The 16469-nt window shown below is 47.5% G+C and overlaps 1 protein-coding gene across 1 annotated transcript in view; it reads left to right on the forward strand.

The window, feature by feature from the left end:
* The window catches only part of DNAH9 (dynein axonemal heavy chain 9), a 182861-nt gene that overhangs the window by 151248 nt on the left and 15144 nt on the right, over positions 1-16469 (forward strand). Inside the window, exons 62-65 of the mRNA XM_048965517.1 lie at positions 10105-10332; positions 13666-13857; positions 14448-14639; positions 15368-15538. Of these exons, the coding sequence (XP_048821474.1) occupies positions 10105-10332; positions 13666-13857; positions 14448-14639; positions 15368-15538 (783 nt within the window). The remainder of the gene's footprint in view (positions 1-10104; positions 10333-13665; positions 13858-14447; positions 14640-15367; positions 15539-16469) is intronic.

Here is a 16469-nt window from a genome sequence, read left to right on the forward strand (position 1 = left end):
ACCCACGCAAATGTACTTTTCTGGAAAACAAGATTTATTAAAAGTAGGAGGAAAATCAGATCAAAGAGAATAATGTGCTCGACTCAGAGAGCTGGATAATCTATGCCTCTGAATATTAAAACACTGATAGAAGAAACTGCGAGTCCATTGCAAGCTTTTGTGATGAATCTGTCAAATCAGAGGATGCCATCTGACTAGAAAATAACGGCTTATTTAGCACATCTTCCAAAACAGAGAGGAATTATTGGAGCACACTAATTAGTCTAAACGGTATGCAGAGTTTCAGAACAAACTTTGAAGGACGAAATGAGAAACACAGGTAGAAGCATCAAGTGCAATAGGAATTTGTAAAGGTGGAGGAGGTCTGTCGGGTGGTTTGCACTATGAAGATTACTGACGTTATAGAGAAGATAAATTTGGTGGCCCTCCTTGAGCCAGGGAGGTTGGACCAGGTGACTCCAGAGGTCCCTTCCAACCCTGAGCTTCACTGAAATAAAGATGTGAGCTTAGTAAGGCTGCAGGTGCCACACAGGGATTCATTAGGGATGCTGTAGAACTTGAATGTTGCTAGCAGGACTGCTAAAGAACAGCCAAGGGACTGATCTCACTTAAAGCATTGCATAGGCTCAAAGAAATGACCGTGTGTTGATGGCTTTGCATTGATGCTTGATTACCAGAAGTGTAGTCCATACAGAAGAAGATTGAAATGTGATAGAAGGTAACTGGAACAGACTGTAGGACTACAGTAATTGAAATAGGGTGAAATTTAGTAGAATAGTGCAAAATCACATGCTCAGGACTAATAGCAAAGGGAAAAAGAACTTTGGACAGGAGAAATCCCTGCTGTGAAAGCAGCAGGTATGAACTGGGAGTGGAAGGTGAGGCCACTGTCTGAAGGTTCAGCACAGTTTCCCCATGGGTGTGGTGATAAAGCTGAACTGTTCTGGTGGGGTCTTGGTATGGATGTTGTATGTTGTATTATTTCCTCTCTTCCCTGCTCTTCTGATTCTGCAGGCAGCTAACATCACAGCACGTGCTGCTGTGACTGCATGAAAGCAGGGTGGGAAGTCCTGGCAAAGCATGCAGACCTGGGGCAAACTGCTTTGTGTGGTGAGCCTGTTGTAGGCAGCATACTTGTCAATAGCTGTGGGCACCTGCCTTGCAGGCCAGTCCTAAGGATGTATCTTCTGTTCTCTGTAGGCACAAATTGGGAAGCTGAGATAGCCAACTGAGTCTGTTAATGTTTTGACAGATGAAACCTGGGGGAAAAATATCTCCTTTCTAAGGTATCCATGAGGAAAGCCTTGCACCTTCCTAGTTGCCTTGGTAGAGGTCACATCCAGCTGCACTGAGCTCCAGCAGCTTGCACACAGCAAGGAGAACAAACAGGAGAACTTACAGATCCATGTGCTGCCATAGGGCTGTCATCTGGTCCAGATCCCATAGATGTGCTGGGATGGCTCACTGAGTGCTGCCATGCATGGAGAGCAGCAGGAATGCCTGTGGATGGTTGAAGAGTCAGCTGAGAGCTTAGGAGGTCGTCTGGCAGAGCAGTCTGGGTGAGGCCATGGTGGGTTTCTGCTGAAGACTGCTGTGGAAGGTGGAAGTGGGTGAAGCCTTATTCAGACAGGTCAGGAAGCCTCGCTGGCACTGGAACCTCTCTCTTCTCGTGGGGAGTTTCAGCCACCCTGTAAGTGCTGGAGGGACGATGCGGCAGGGCACTGAATTGAGGAGGTTTGTGGAGTGCATTGGTGGCAGTATCCTCAATCTGGTTGATGGAGGAGCTGAGGAGAGGAGGTTCTCTGCTGGACTCAGTGCTCAGAAACAAGGAAAAGTGATAGATGTGAAGGTCAGGTCTCTGATGCATGCAATCTCGTGTACCTAGGGAGAAAAGAACTTTGCACATCAGAGAGCCCTAAGTACATACAAGCATGAGCTGTGTCGGCTGGGTTTCCTTCTCTAGCCCTGCTCTGAAGCTTTTTCCCAGGGCAGAGGTCATTGCAGTCACCAAGTGATATTTCTCAACCTACTGGCAAAGAAACAATGAAATTTGTTTACACGTTTATAACTGCAGATCTGGATGAACTGATGCAGAGAAGAATTCAGACATTAGACATTCCCAATTTAATTGTAGTCTTCATCCATTAGCTAAAATGTCATTTCCCTTTCTTTGCAATCAAGTTAATGTAATTCTTGAGCATCTTTCCATTTTCATAGGTATTGCTTCACTGAGTCAGATTCATGTGAGTCAGATTCACTAAACTAAGTAACAATGAACAAAACTGTATGAGAGTCAGATGTTGGCAGAGCACTTCTTAATGCATGATAGACACAGTGGAGACTTTTTCTGTGCAATGCATCACTAGACTTAGCTGCAAGCATGAGAGATATTGTCCTTTATGAGATGTGTTGTCCATTCTAGGCACACACAAGCATTTGACACTAAGCCTCTGCTTCAGTAAAGAAGGAACCACTTTTCCTCCAGCCACATTATCTTTCATTCCTAGGTGTATATAAAAGGAGAATTACCCATTCTACTTTCAGTTCTGGTTCATGAGTTTTTCTCCATTCTGTTAGAGAAATGTATTGGCTATCAGACAGATGTTTTCCTTCCCACCTCATGTCACAGAAGCCATCCACAAGTTTTTCCACTTTCAGATCCACTTACAGACCAGCAGGTAATGTAGGTATTGATCTGGGATGGAATTAAGTTTCTGTTGGGCTTTTAATGCTTATGTAGATACTGCAGCTTTGGTGTTATCATAAGACTGCCCTGGAAACCTCTGTTGTAAGACTGTTCTAAAAACAGTCCAATGCTTGCAGGCATCCTGGAAGTGCTGCTAAATTTTCAGGCCAGCCTGTTTGGACTTTGTCTTCTGCTCTTCCCGTCATTTGCATCAGCCTTCTCTGTACCTTGTTCAGCAGGAGGATCATAGATCAGCCTGTTTTTGCTCAACTTCTAGCAGAAAAGGAGTACGTGACCCCATTTGGAGCTGTGGTCACAGTGGGTGAGGGCTTACAGAGCTGGGCTTGTTCAGCCTGGGGAAGAGAAGGTCCTGGGAAGACCTCATTGAAGCCTTCCAATACTTAAAATAATCTTATAAACAAGAGGGAGAGTAGCTTTTTACATGGTCTGATAGCGATATGACAAGGGGGAATGTATTTAGGTTAAATGTTAGAACAAAATTCTTTACTCAGAGGGCAGTGAGGCCATGGCACTGCTGCCCTGAAATCTGTGGGTGCCCCCATCCCTGGAGGTACTTGAGGACATGGATGGGCCCTTGGCAGCCTGAGCTGGTGGGGGGCAACAAGCCTGTGGCAGAGGATTGAAGCTGGGTGTGCTTTCAAGTCCCTTTCAACCCAAACCCTTCTGTGAGTCTGTGACTCTGTGTCTGTCACCACAAGCAAAAAGGGGGAAGCGATGTAAAGTTTCCAGTGCAGCAAAAGGCTGAGCAGTGCTCTCATGTTCATCACTTCTTAGTGGCTAAGCTGATGAGGAGAGATATAAAGCTTGCCCCGCCCAGGTGAGGTGATGGGGAGCATCACAGGGCTGTGCATTGACACCATGGATGGCATGTTCAGAGGTGAAGCTAACAGACAATGAAGTCATTGGACTCACTGTTATGTGCTGCCGTCCTCCTTGGGGCTGTGTGCGGAGGGATTCCCTGGACAGTAAGGGATGCAGGCAGGGCTAAGGCAGCGCCGACTGCAGGAATCAAGTGTGCTCTTCCCTGTCAAGCATTATCCATGCAATTAGGGTTTGAAAAGACTCAGGCTGTAGGTACTGAAGTCCAGAGACTTCACATAGGCTGCTGTAATTACTCAGCTGGTTGAACACCAGCGTCTCTCTGGTGACAGAAGCTGCTTCTTGTGCTCTGATATGGCCCCTCTCCATGTTGAGCTCCAGGCCTGTGAGCAGATGTTGGCAGCAGTTTGGAAGTGGAAGGTCTGTATTTATCCAGTTTGTTCTCCAAGTTCAGTAGCAGCATTCCCATGATTGCTGGCTGATGGAGGATGGAGCCTCACTTCCTGCGAGTGTGCAGCAGTGGGCAGAGAGGAACCAAGGGCGAGTGTGGAGTTCTGCAACTGGGGAGGAACAGCCGCGTGCATCAGTGCTGACTGGGGACTGACCTGCTGGGAAGGAGCTCTGTGGAGAAGGACCGAAGTGTCCTGGTGGCCAACAGGGTGACTGTGAACCAGCAGTGTGCTCTGGTGGCCAAGGCGGCCAATGGTTACAAAGAGCATGGCCAGCATGGTGAAGGAGGTGATCCATCCCCTCTGCTCTGCCCTGGGGAGGTCCTGTCTGAGGGGACAGGGCACTGTAACAGAGGTGGTGGAGTCTCCATCTCTGGACATATTTAAACCCGCCTGGATACTTTCCTGTGTGACCTGTGCTGTAGAGAACCTTTAGGAGGGGGATGTAGACGAGAGGGTCTCCAGAAGTCCATTCCAATCCTTATGACTCTGTGACCTTGTGTGATTAAACCTCATGCCATCACTGGGAGCTGTCATGGCCAGGGAGCAGTGACCTCCCCCCCCGTCCTTTCATATACCACACCATGATACAGTGTAATTAAAGTACTGGGGTCATCTCTGGGCTGCCAAGCCCAGCTTTCACACTTGCTGTAAAATCAGTGACTATTTTCTGAGAGCATCTCATAAGAGGAGGAGCTTTGTACGAACAGCTAATTCCCACTGCTCAGGGATTTGTGATAAGGCAAGAGAGCTGCTTCAGTGCTGTGAAGGATCTGCAGTCGCTATCAGCAAAGGGAGTGCATTGTGGAGTGTGTGCTGCTTTATATATACGTGGTGCTATTTCTGATGGTTGCCATAGGAACACTTGCATCCTGTGATATATGTCCTGCCTTCTGAAGTACAAGCACACAGAGGTGCTTGGAAGTGAATTCCCAAAGAGAAACCTCTGGCATTCCCATGTTCCTGCATGTTCCCCCAGCCCTTCTGTGCTGCTCCATCAGTCTGGGATGCAAAGGGGAGAGCAGGGAGCGCGTCGCAGTGGTAGCGGTCAGTGTCATGGGAGCATATCTCAGATTTCTTTCTTTACCTCCTTTTCAGCTGTTTCCTTTGGCAGGATTTGGCTCCCACCTGCTTCTTTATCTTTCCATTCATAAAGAGGGGTAACACTCCCATGGATTTGAGATGGTAGCCAGACAAAGATGTGAGATCCTGGGGAGCTGCCCTTCACACAAGAGCTCTTTCTCAGACCTCAAATCTGGCGAAGAAAAAATGTAATAAAGCAATGAATTACCTTGCTGCCTTGGGTAAATGTGTCTTCTGGGGCTCATCTGGAATCGGGAGGACACAAAACTGTGCAGTGTGATTTAGAGAGATGCTGTTGGCAGTGTGTGAAGCTCCAAGCTGTAGGGAAGGGGTCAGGGCTTCATTATCTCCTCTTTCTGCCAAGAAGAGCTACAAGCAGCCCATGAAACCAGCAGGGGTTTCCAAATGAGTGAGAGGAGGGGGCTGCTGGATAAACAAGTCGCTCAGCCGTGGTTGGTGTCAGTGCAGCATTCTGTGTTGCCATTATTGGTAATTGACACAACAGTGAATTATTATGACCGCAGAGGTTGTCATTAGTCATGTTCTGTCAAGTTGTGTTATCTGACTGCTGAGAATTAATTTTCCTTCAAAACTCTGAATCCCCTCCATGGCATCCCTTTCAATAGAGAATTTAGCAGGTTTGAACCACCTCTGTCTTGCAGATGTGTTCATTTAATTAAATCATGAATTCTGGGTACCAATCTATATTTTCCTGCTTGTTTTCCACCCCTTCCATCCCAAAAGTATAATACACAAATGCTTTGACTATCTTTAGATTAGAAATGTTTCTTAAGTTGGCTGAGATACTGAAGGCAGCAATGCTGACAGATAGTGGTCATTGGTGTCACGTCAACACAAGCTAAAGCAATTATTTTTCAGCCATCTAGCACCATCAAAACAGATGAAGGAAAAAACTACCAATTAAAGATGAAAATAAAAAGGATCAGGTATACAGTCTGGGATTAAATTGGTACCTAATGCTGGGTTTTTCTTACGCTCTTCTGTTAAGCTGATCTCCCAAATTACTGAATCTCTGTAGATGTTCGAAACACGTCGGTTATTTGTTTTCATCCACTCTTGCTTTATTATTGAACTTCTAGAGTGTGTTGGTTGCCTGGACCCTGGGAATTACCTGCCTCTTGAAATTGTAAATGCATCAGACAAGCAATGGGGCACCAACAGCCAGCTGTAAGTGCATTTTGTCTGCTGCTCTTCATATGGCCGTTGTTCACCATGGAATGGCTTTTCTCAGAACACGGTTCCTTTGTCCTCCTCCTCCTCAGCTCTCCCAGCACCTCAAAATCCATTTCATCAGAACAGCCCCATAAAATTGTGTGGAAAAAGCTACCAAACTGGAGGGGGTTGGTACTTACATCTAGAGTCTTGGGCAAGGAGACGATGTAGGAGTTTTCCCTGAGATCTCAGTGCACCTTATATGCAGCCCCACAGAGAGGAAGGAAATGGAAATAGTTAAGCACCCGTTTTTAGAAGACATTGCAGTCGTAGACACAGTTGCACACTTGCTCTGCCAGCTTATTTCAGTGCGTGCACCTTGTTTAGGAAATGGTCACCCACCTTCTCCGTGATGCCCTGCTGGGATCGGTTCCATGGCAGACATCTGTTTGCAGGCATGCACCTTTCCCTTGAAGACTGGTGCAGATCCAGAGGCAGAGAGCACCTGTGAAGGCAGTGTGGGCTGCAGCTGTGCCTGCATGACACAGAACAGCCCAGAGCTCTGTCCTTGTGCTCAGTGGGATGGGAGTTGCTGATCCAGAGCTGCAGTGCTTACGGAGCTGGGGCTCAGATCCACGTACACTGCAGTCACTATTAAGAGCCTGTAAGTCAGTTTTCACCATGATAACTGCATGTATGTATAGGTAGTGCAAAAAAAACAAATTGTGGTTTTACAATTCTTTACAAGTTCTTCTGCAAAAGTGACAGGTGGCACACAGGCCTTGGTGCTCCTGTGTGCCATCAGTCCACGAAAACACTGTGCTGGGCCAGAATGAAAGCTGTTAGCCCGGTTCCCTGCCTGTAAGAAGGGAGAGGCAGGAGCTGAGGGAAAGGGTGCACGGTTAGGATGAGGATGCAGTGGTTTTTCTGCCTGTGAATTGAAGCTGAGCTCCGTTCTCTGATCGTCTCAGCTTCTACAGAGCCCCGCGACAATGAATTTGCAATTTAGTTATGCATCATGTGAAAAAGTACTGCTCTGCTCATCCCTATGTTGTTATCCCTCATTCATCACCTCCACCCTGATATCTCTCCTAATTGGCAAGTCCAGATCCATTTAGTGTCTTGTTCTGTGGAAGTTATATCCTTTTTGGGAGGGAGAAATGAGCACTGGGTATTGCATTCAAGATGAAGGCCCACCATGCTTTCATAGAGCAGCATAATGATGTTTCAAATTTTGTTTGCTGTTCCTTTGCTGATTGCTGTCATGCTGTTGAACGTGGAACTGTTATTTGCAGAGTATAACCATAAGAACTCCAAGATCTGTTCTCTGAGTTCAGTTTTGAATCCGTCACTGCTTACATATACACAGCTAGGGTTGGTTTTCTGTGTGCATCACAGCATCTATCAGCACTGAATTTCTTTCTTCTGCCACATCATAGCCAGCCACTTAGAATGATGGCATAGTTTTGCAATTCTTTACCACCAGTTTTGATTTTTACCACCTGGAATTACTTTGTCTTATGACTAACTTTGTCAGCTCACTGTCACTCTCTCCTTCAGGCGATTTTACATACAGTAAGTAGCTCCAGCTCTATGAGTAGCTCCCCAGTTTGCTTCCTGTGGGTTAATTGTTTGGGTCTTGTTTTTTTGTTTTTTATTTTTTCCTGTGAGACTGCAATAGTATTGTTAAGTGAAAGATAAATATCTGATTCAGATTAAGATCTAAACATGAAGAGACACAGGCATATGGTGAGCGACACTTCAGAGATATCTCTACCTTTCTAGCAAGTACAGAGGGAGTTCATGGTGTCAAGCTCATGTTTGGACATCCCTGTTAGCTACCTAAAATGGGCTGTAAATCTTAGATTTCTGTTTTTCTCTAATTCACACTATGTGCTAATTCACTGCTTATTAGAGCTCCTGCCAGTTTGCCTTGTGCACACCGAGCAGCAATGCAGCGCTTCCATATCTGAGTTTCTTTAGGGTGCGTACCATCTGGTCCTAGGAAATTGTTTGTTAATTTATCCTAAAATCTCTTCATCTGCTGCTTCAGTGTAAGAGTCTTTCTGGTGATTAAGGGACTGGAGTGTCTGTCACTTGAAGGACTGGGGGGGGTTGATCAGTTGGTTGAAATCCGATGGTGCAGGGGGAGTGAAGAAAGGTCCTATGAGAATGGTTGAGGGAACTGGGCTTGTTGAGCTTGGGGAAGAGAAGGCTGTGGGGAGACCTCGTTTTGGCCTTCCAGTGCTTGAAGGGAGCATATAAACAGGAGGGGAATGGCTGTTTGTGAGGGTGGATGGTGATGGGACAAGGGGAATGGTTTTAAAGTGAGACAGGGGAGGTTTATGTTGGATATGAGGAGGAAGTTTTCAGCCAGAGGGTGGTGAGGCACTGGAACAGGCTGCCCAAGGAGGCTGTGGATGCCCCATCCCTGGGGCATTCAAGGCCAGGCTGCATGTGGCTCTGGGCAGCCTGGGCTGCTGGTTGGTGACCTGCACACAGCAGGGGGTTGGAACTGATGATCGTTGTGTTTCTTTTCAACCCAGGCCATTCTGTGTGATGCTATGAGTGCAGGAGATGGAGCCAGGCTCTTCACAGCAGTGCCCCAGGAAAAAGCAAGAGGCAAAGGCACGAACTGAAAGATGGAATTCCCTGCTCTGCCTGAGCCTGCTCTGAGCAGGAGGCTGGGTGGAGAACCTCAGAGGTGCCACTAGCTCAGCATGCAGCATGCAGCTGGAGAGCATTCTGCAGATACATTCTGCCTTTCTGTAGTGGCCTTGCCTTTCTTGGACACTCCAGGTGCACCTTGCTCATCTTTTAGTTTTATAGGCTCTCTGATATGTTTCTGGCTTCTGGAGAAGGTTTTATTATTAGTTTTTATGGTTTTCAGAAGATTGCTCTTTAAAATCTTTTTCAGCCGTACCATGGCTGGATTTTGTGCTGTTTCCAGTTTTTCCCATTTGGATGCGATTTCCATTTTCTGAAGAACGTCATTTTACTCTTAATGGTCTCCATTACTCTGCTGTTTAACCATGAGAGCTCCTTTCTGATCCTTTTTATAGATGATATATATTTATTCTAAGCCTATTATATGGTTCCTTTATGTAATTTCCTTGCCACCTGCAAGCAGTTTATCTTCTTGGCATCTGCTTTTAATTTAAATTTAGCAGGATCCTTGTCCTGTCTTTGGATGGGATAAATCACCTTCCAGAGCGCCTGTTAGCACCGCCACCTTGGGTTACCCACCACACTTTAGCATTACAGGAGATTTAGCCCAGGAACCCAACCTGTTCCTAATGTCAGAGAAGCTATTTTCTTGCCTGGAAGCTAGAAAACAGTGTAGGAAACAAGGTGAGTCTGTATTCATTTTACCATCTCTGCATAAAACTGCTTAATTCTCTCACAGGTAGATGTAATTAGTTGCACAAATGATTTATTATTTTAAGCTAAAGATATTTATAAAACCACTTGCTTGAACTTTTCCCCACTAACTTGCACTTAATGGGTCCCCACTGTTACTCTGTTCAAAATTAGCAAGCGTTTTAATTTGGGCTTGGCAGATCTGGGGAAATAATGTTACTTCATCAGCTGTAGATAACTGTAATGAACAGGATGTTATCAGCCCCAAGAACACAAATGATCCTAAAATGGCTTGCTTAATTGCTGGTCATTCATATTGATTATTTTGAATTTAAAATTGATATGCCTGGATGTTTGGGGCTGTGAATTACACAGAGGGACTCTTGGGGCAAGTATTGCCTTCCAGAGCTTAGCCTTGGTGGGTGTCAGTCCTCACCATGGATTTGGTGCCCGATGGGTTTGAGTGTCACTGGGGGGGTATCAATTCAGTGGTGCCTTCTTTGTCCCTGCTAGAACATCCATCTGGTGGCCAAGTGGCTGAGCTCTCTGGAGAAGAAGCTGGAGCAGCACAGTGAGGGCAGCCATCGGGATTTCCGTGTCTTCATCAGCGCAGAGCCAGCTCCGTGCGCAGAGAGCCACATCATTCCGCAGGGCATCCTGGAGAACTCCATCAAAATCACCAACGAGCCGCCCACGGGGATGCATGCCAACTTGCACAAAGCCCTCGACAACTTCAGCCAGGTAGGGACCGTCCTGCTGGGCGGCCTGGGGGCTTGGTGGGTGCTGGAGTTGTGCAGAGGGGCATGGAGGCATCGCCAAGCCCTTCTCATCACAGTGTCTGCAGACCCCTCCAGCCCTCCTCTGCTCTCCAGATCTCTTTCCATTCTCCAAAGGAGGACATGGGCGATCCTGGCCAGCCTCCTTCAGGATGCTGGATTTCAGCCCAATTTGTGCCTTTGTCATTTATGTATGATTCTTTAAAAAAAAAAAGATGTTTTGTTACAGAATCAAACTTGGCTCCCCAGGGAGGTGGTTGAGTCACCATCCCTGAATGAGTTTAAAAGCCATCTGGATGTGGTGCTCAGGGACATGATTTAGCAGAGGGTTGTTAGAATTAAGCTAGTTTGGTTAGGTTGTGGTTGGACTCAATGATCTTGAAGGTCTTTTCCAACCTGAGCAATTCTATGATTCTGTTCTATGGTTCTGCTGCATTTGGGAAACATTTGTCGTGATTTGACTTGATTTCCGTGGTGGTGTCCTTCCATGTCCTTCCATTTTGGGTTGGTGAGTGGCATGTCACATCTGTAATCCAGAGACACAGAGAGGAAAGCAGCCCAAACTTCGCCTTCTGTGATGATCACAGTTAATTTCTGCTGGGGCTGGTGGCAGGCTGCTTATTCTTTTTATTGCATGCAGCTCGTGGTTATCACACACCCACACTCCTGCTATCCCTGCTCTCTGCTGCAGGGCTGCAGCAGAATCCTGTGCAGAGGGCATGAAAACAGAGTGTGTGGCAGCGATGGGCAAATATTCTTCTTCTCTTTGTGACTGCAGGGAGCAGGGCTCAGTGCATGCAGTGAGACACAACGAACTGTGCAGGAGCAGCATAGTGGCTCCCGCAGCAGCCTGGGCTTCCAGGTGGTGCTGGAGCTGTCATGCATCACTGCTGCACTTCTGCCCAGCCCATTTTCTGCATGACCCCAAAGGCTAAGGGCTAACAGCTCACATTTATGATGATTCCTTTTCAAAGGACATGGACAATTGCACTCTGCTGCCCTGAATGTCCATTACCTTCACTCACACATGCTGCCTTGGGCATGCAGCTCTCCCAGCAGCACCCTGCCTGTTAACCACAGCATCCAGCAGGGCCTGCAGGAGCTCCCACTGCTCTGCCTGCCTCCTCATGGCACTGCACTCACTACAGCCTCTCTGTTCTGCTGATGGCTACACCAGGAGCACAAAGGGCACATCTTTCTCTCCATGTCACTTGGGATCAGGCAGGAGCATCCCCAGCCGTGCTGTAACCATGGCGCTGCTCCAAGGGGCAAGGAAATGATATGGGGGTGTGTCTCAAGTGTAGGAGCTGCTTTCTCCAAAGAGATGAGAGTGGGAGCCACAGCACAAGGATTAATGCCAGCAGTCAGAGAAGATTATTCCATTTTTATCTACTGTCATTCGTACTGTCATTTATCATCCTGAACTCCACAAAACGTCCTGGAGAATGAGGGAGGGGAGAGCCTTCATCCAAAGTAACATTTTCATCCTGCCCATGCTCATTTCAATTAGATAGTAATTAGCATTTTCTAGATTGCCAAAGTATTATAAAATGTCTCTTATCACAAATCCTGGAGTGTGTGGGTGGAGCCCCTTTACACCTCATTTCTCTGCTTTGTACAGAATAGATGTTCAAATTCAGCTTTTAGCTGAAAGCCACTGAGAAGGGCCATTATTGTGTGGGGGGGGATATCATTCTGCTCTGTGGCTGAAATAAAAATGCACAACCAAATGGAGAGGCCAGTGAGTCTGCAAAAGTCTCATACTCAGTTTTCATTCCAGGAAGCTCTCTTTAAAGTCTAGGGGAATTTTCTGAAATGAAAAACCTGTTCTTCATCAGGTTACTGATAGTGGAAGGAGCTCAGAGTCCAGTCTCCTCAAGAGGAAAACAGGAATTGAGCTGTTCAGAGTCCTGTGCAGTTAGCCAACATCTTGTACACTTTGCAGCAACTGGTTCCCCCTGTTCAGCAGAGACACTGAGCTCTGCAGCTGGTGAGAATTCTAACACAGTGCATTATTTTAGGTGAAGATGATGGAGGGAAGTCACACAGGTGCCCTTTGTGGTCCTTATTGCATAACAGAGTTAGACTAAAGGGTCTGTCCTTGGCAGGGAGGATGCTCTCTGCTCACTCAGGTCTATGCCTGAGTGCAGGTCAGGGCCACGGCGCCCTGCACTCTGTGCTCCTGGGGAGGGTGTGCAGGGACCTGGATGGAGGTGTGGGTCTGTTCTTCCCAGGACGTCTGTCTCCTGGTTCTGGAGAGATCTGTGCTGCTGGCAATGGGGCATGCCATCATTCTTCTGTCATGGGAAAGGGGATCTGCTGCTTAAGCCAATGCTTGAGGGGCAGGAGCAGTGGGAGCATCCACCAGGCTTCAGCCACAGAAGGACGTCTCAGACCCATCCATGAGAGCAGAGCTTTGGCCCAGGTGCTCTGCATTCACCTCCAGACCCTTGTTGCTTGGCTCTGCTGTCCCATAGAAGTGATTTCCCAGTGCTGCCCAGGCTGCCCCTGTCCTGCCTGCTGGGATGATCTCTCACTGCTTCCTTCCGGGCTCTTTGGATCTGGTTCCTTTGTGCAATGTCACTGAAGCTTCTGCCCTTCCACCATGACTGCTACTTTGTCAGTATTCAAGCTTAAAGCATAGCCTAGAAATTGGGCAGGGAAGCACCAGTTGCTGTGCTGACCTTGTGGGTGCTTGTTTTTTGTTTTTCTTTGCAAACATTTGGTCCTCCCTGCTTGGATCTTTGGAAGCCCTTCCCATATCTGCCTCAGTGTGCCATCAGCACATGTGCTGCTACAGTGCAAGGCTGGGCTGGGTTTGTGCAGAGCATCAAGCACTGCTGTCCCACAAGAGTTCTCCATTGCTTCAGTCCCATGGCTTAGAAAGATACTGCTCCAAGAAACCTTTTGTATCCAAGGGGCAGAATGGAGTGTCACCCACGTGCCATCATCCTGGGCATGAGGTGCCTCAGGGCTGTCACCCCATCTGCAGTGCATCTCCATCTCCCTGATGTGGGATGCAGGACACAGCCTGGTGCTGGAAGGGTGCAGATTTCCTTCTCTTCCTGGCTCTCAGATTACAACATCACTTTGATTTACGAAGGAGAACATGAATTCAGAAAATATGCAGTGGAATTTACCAACACATTTGTGATGAAACCCACTGTCTCAGAGAGCTCGAGGGCATGTAGGTTATGCAGAAATGAACTCGTGAAGCAAATCAGCTCACATCTGTCTGAAATCTGGTGTACTTGGGAGACACTGTGAACTTACCTCTGCCTCCCTGCCTGTGTTGCAGGATACCCTGGAGATGTGCACTCGGGAGAACGAGTTCAAGAGCATTCTGTTTGCCCTCTGCTATTTCCATGCTGTGGTGGCAGAAAGGCGTAAGTTTGGTCCCCAAGGCTGGAACCGATCCTACCCCTTCAGCACTGGAGACCTCACTATCTCTGTTAACGTGCTCTATAACTACCTGGAGGCCAGCTCGAAGGTGAGTGAATGGACGTGGGCTGTTCCGTAGAATCACAGAATGGCTTTGGTTGGAAGGGACCTTAAACCCAGTTCCAAGCCTCTGCCATGGGCTGGTTGCCACCCACCAGATTGGGCACTAGATCAGCTTGCTTTGGCTGGCTGCTGTTTGGTGGCTTTTAACCTCCAGTTGTGAACTGGATCGTGCTGAAACTCCTGCAGGTTTTCCATAAATGTCATTTTCTTGGTACCTTTGGTCTCATAACGTCGCAGTTTGGTATATCTTTGGTGCGAGGCAGGAAACTTCAACATCCACAGCAGCTTACAAACCACGTAAAATAGCACCTGTGCTCTGTATTCACTAGAAATGCATAGTGGTCTTTGGTTTAATAGAATTTAGAACAAATTTGCATTTCAGTGGAAAGCTGCATGAGTCTGTGCTGTGATGCCGTTTTCCCTGGGCAGGATGTAACTACTGCCTAATGTTTGTTTACTTAGAAAACTGGAACAGTGCAATGGAAGCACTCACTGAGCAGATCAGTCTTAGAGCTGTAGCCTGCAGCTCAGCAGTGCTGCCTGCACTCTGTCACAGCCTCCTGCTTCTCCCTGCAGGTCCCATACGATGATTTACGCTACCTCTTTGGTGAGATTATGTACGGAGGTCACATTACGGATGACTGGGACCGACGGCTTTGCAAGACCTATTTGGAAGAATTTATTAAGCCGGAAATGCTGGAGGGAGAATTCTTCCTTGCTCCAGGATTCCCCCTCCCGGGGAACATGGACTATAATGGCTATCATCAGGTAAGCTCTGTTTTCTGGCATTATTTATACACAGAAGTGTAATGGCTTCCATAACTGCCCTATAATCTGTTTTAGGAGGCAGTGAATAGGATTGCAGTGTTTCGGCACATCTCCTGTTATTTCCCATTATGTTCTGTTTCCACTGACATTTCATCAATCCCCTGGATAAACCAAGTCTAATGGTAGTTTGCTACTTGGCATGGGCTCATTCTGTTCATGCATGAATGGTATTGGTTCTTGAGACTTGAGCGGGGCTTCTGGAAAATTACATCCACCTACTGTTTGCTAAAGTGGCCCTTTCAAGCTCCTTTTATAATCAGTTTTGATGAGAAACGCTGACGGGTCGGGTCGTGGTGATCTACTTACTGATCTCATCTGTTCTTTGTACACAAATGTGGCAGCAGGGATAGGCGCATTAGGCTGGTTTTGTTCATGAAACTTAACTACTGGAAGCTAAACTCACACAAGGGATTTCAGAATATTCATGCTGAAACACACAGCAGATAATTGCTAGAGAAGGTCTGAGCCTGAGAGATGTAGCCAAGGCAAACATGAGCAATTGCCAAATTTTCACAGTAGGAGTAAAACCTTTGTCCTGTGGGGTTCAAGGCCACGAGCAGAGTGGTGTCAGCCGAGGCTTACTTTCTTGGTGGGCAGTAATTCCAGCCCCGTGAGCTCTGGAGGCCGAACGCTCTGTATTTGTGTCTGACCTCTGCTTCTGTGTGCAGTACATAGATGACACCTTGCCGCCAGAGTCTCCTTATCTCTATGGCCTCCACCCCAACGCTGAGATTGGATTCCTTACCCAGAGCTCAGAGAAGCTCTTCCGCGTCGTGCTGGAGATGCAGCCCCGTGACAGCAGCATGGGCGAAGGAGGCGTGGGGACCAGGGAAGAAACGGTGAGAGTGGTTGGAAAATGGGCTGTGTTTACTCGCTGTCTCACTCCTCAGCAGCCCTGACTGCTCAGGTCTGTCTCACAACTGCGTGCTGTAACGTCTTCTGCCTTTGCCAGAAGCAAACCGGGTGTCTAGAACCGCCAGCCTCATATTATGCTGAACGTCAACGCAGCGGGATGTAATTGGAGTATTGTCAGTAATAGGACAGTGGCTTTTAATTACCCCCTGAACTGCAGTGCCTTCATTATCATCCTGCAAAGACGTTGCAAATAAACCTTCTGTGGCCTCCCCTACCTCTGAGCCGCCGCTCCCCAAGCACCGTGCTGTGACTGGCATACCAACAGCTCCGCACACCATCTGCCACGCACCACGTCCTGCCTGGCTCCCAGGGGCCTTGTCATTCCTCATTTCCAGCTGAGCCCATCCTCTGTGCCCGTGTCTCAGATTGATCTCAGCTCTTCCTCTTGAAACTCACAGCTCATTAAAATCCAGCCCTAGCATTCATACCAGCATCTGAAACCAGGCGACACTCACTCAGTTTTTGATTTCTGCGGACTTGAGGCTTCTGTTTCAAGCCCTGAAAATTAATGAATGGCTAATAGAAAGCGTAAGTGAAGGCTGTGATTTCACAGATGATTCCTTTGGCTTGCTGTGCTGCTGGGGCACTGCTGTCCTTGCCTGAGGGACAGTCAGAAGGTGTGGGAATGGTCAGTTTCCAGATCATGCTGGAATTTGAGGTGAGGGGAATAACCCAGACTTAGCAAAGTCAAAGAAGATACTCAAATGGGAACAGTTCTCCTTCTTTTTGCCAGTTAATTGCAACTCAGTTCCTTGGCCAGAGTAGAACTATCAGTGGTTGATCCAGCAGCATCACAGGGCTTGGCTTTGCTGCAGATTCCTGCAGACAACCAGGGAGCCCCTGTGGGCTTTGTGA

The sequence above is a fragment of the Lagopus muta genome, chromosome 18, assembly GCF_023343835.1.
Source record: "Lagopus muta isolate bLagMut1 chromosome 18, bLagMut1 primary, whole genome shotgun sequence".
NCBI lineage: Eukaryota > Metazoa > Chordata > Aves > Galliformes > Phasianidae > Lagopus > Lagopus muta.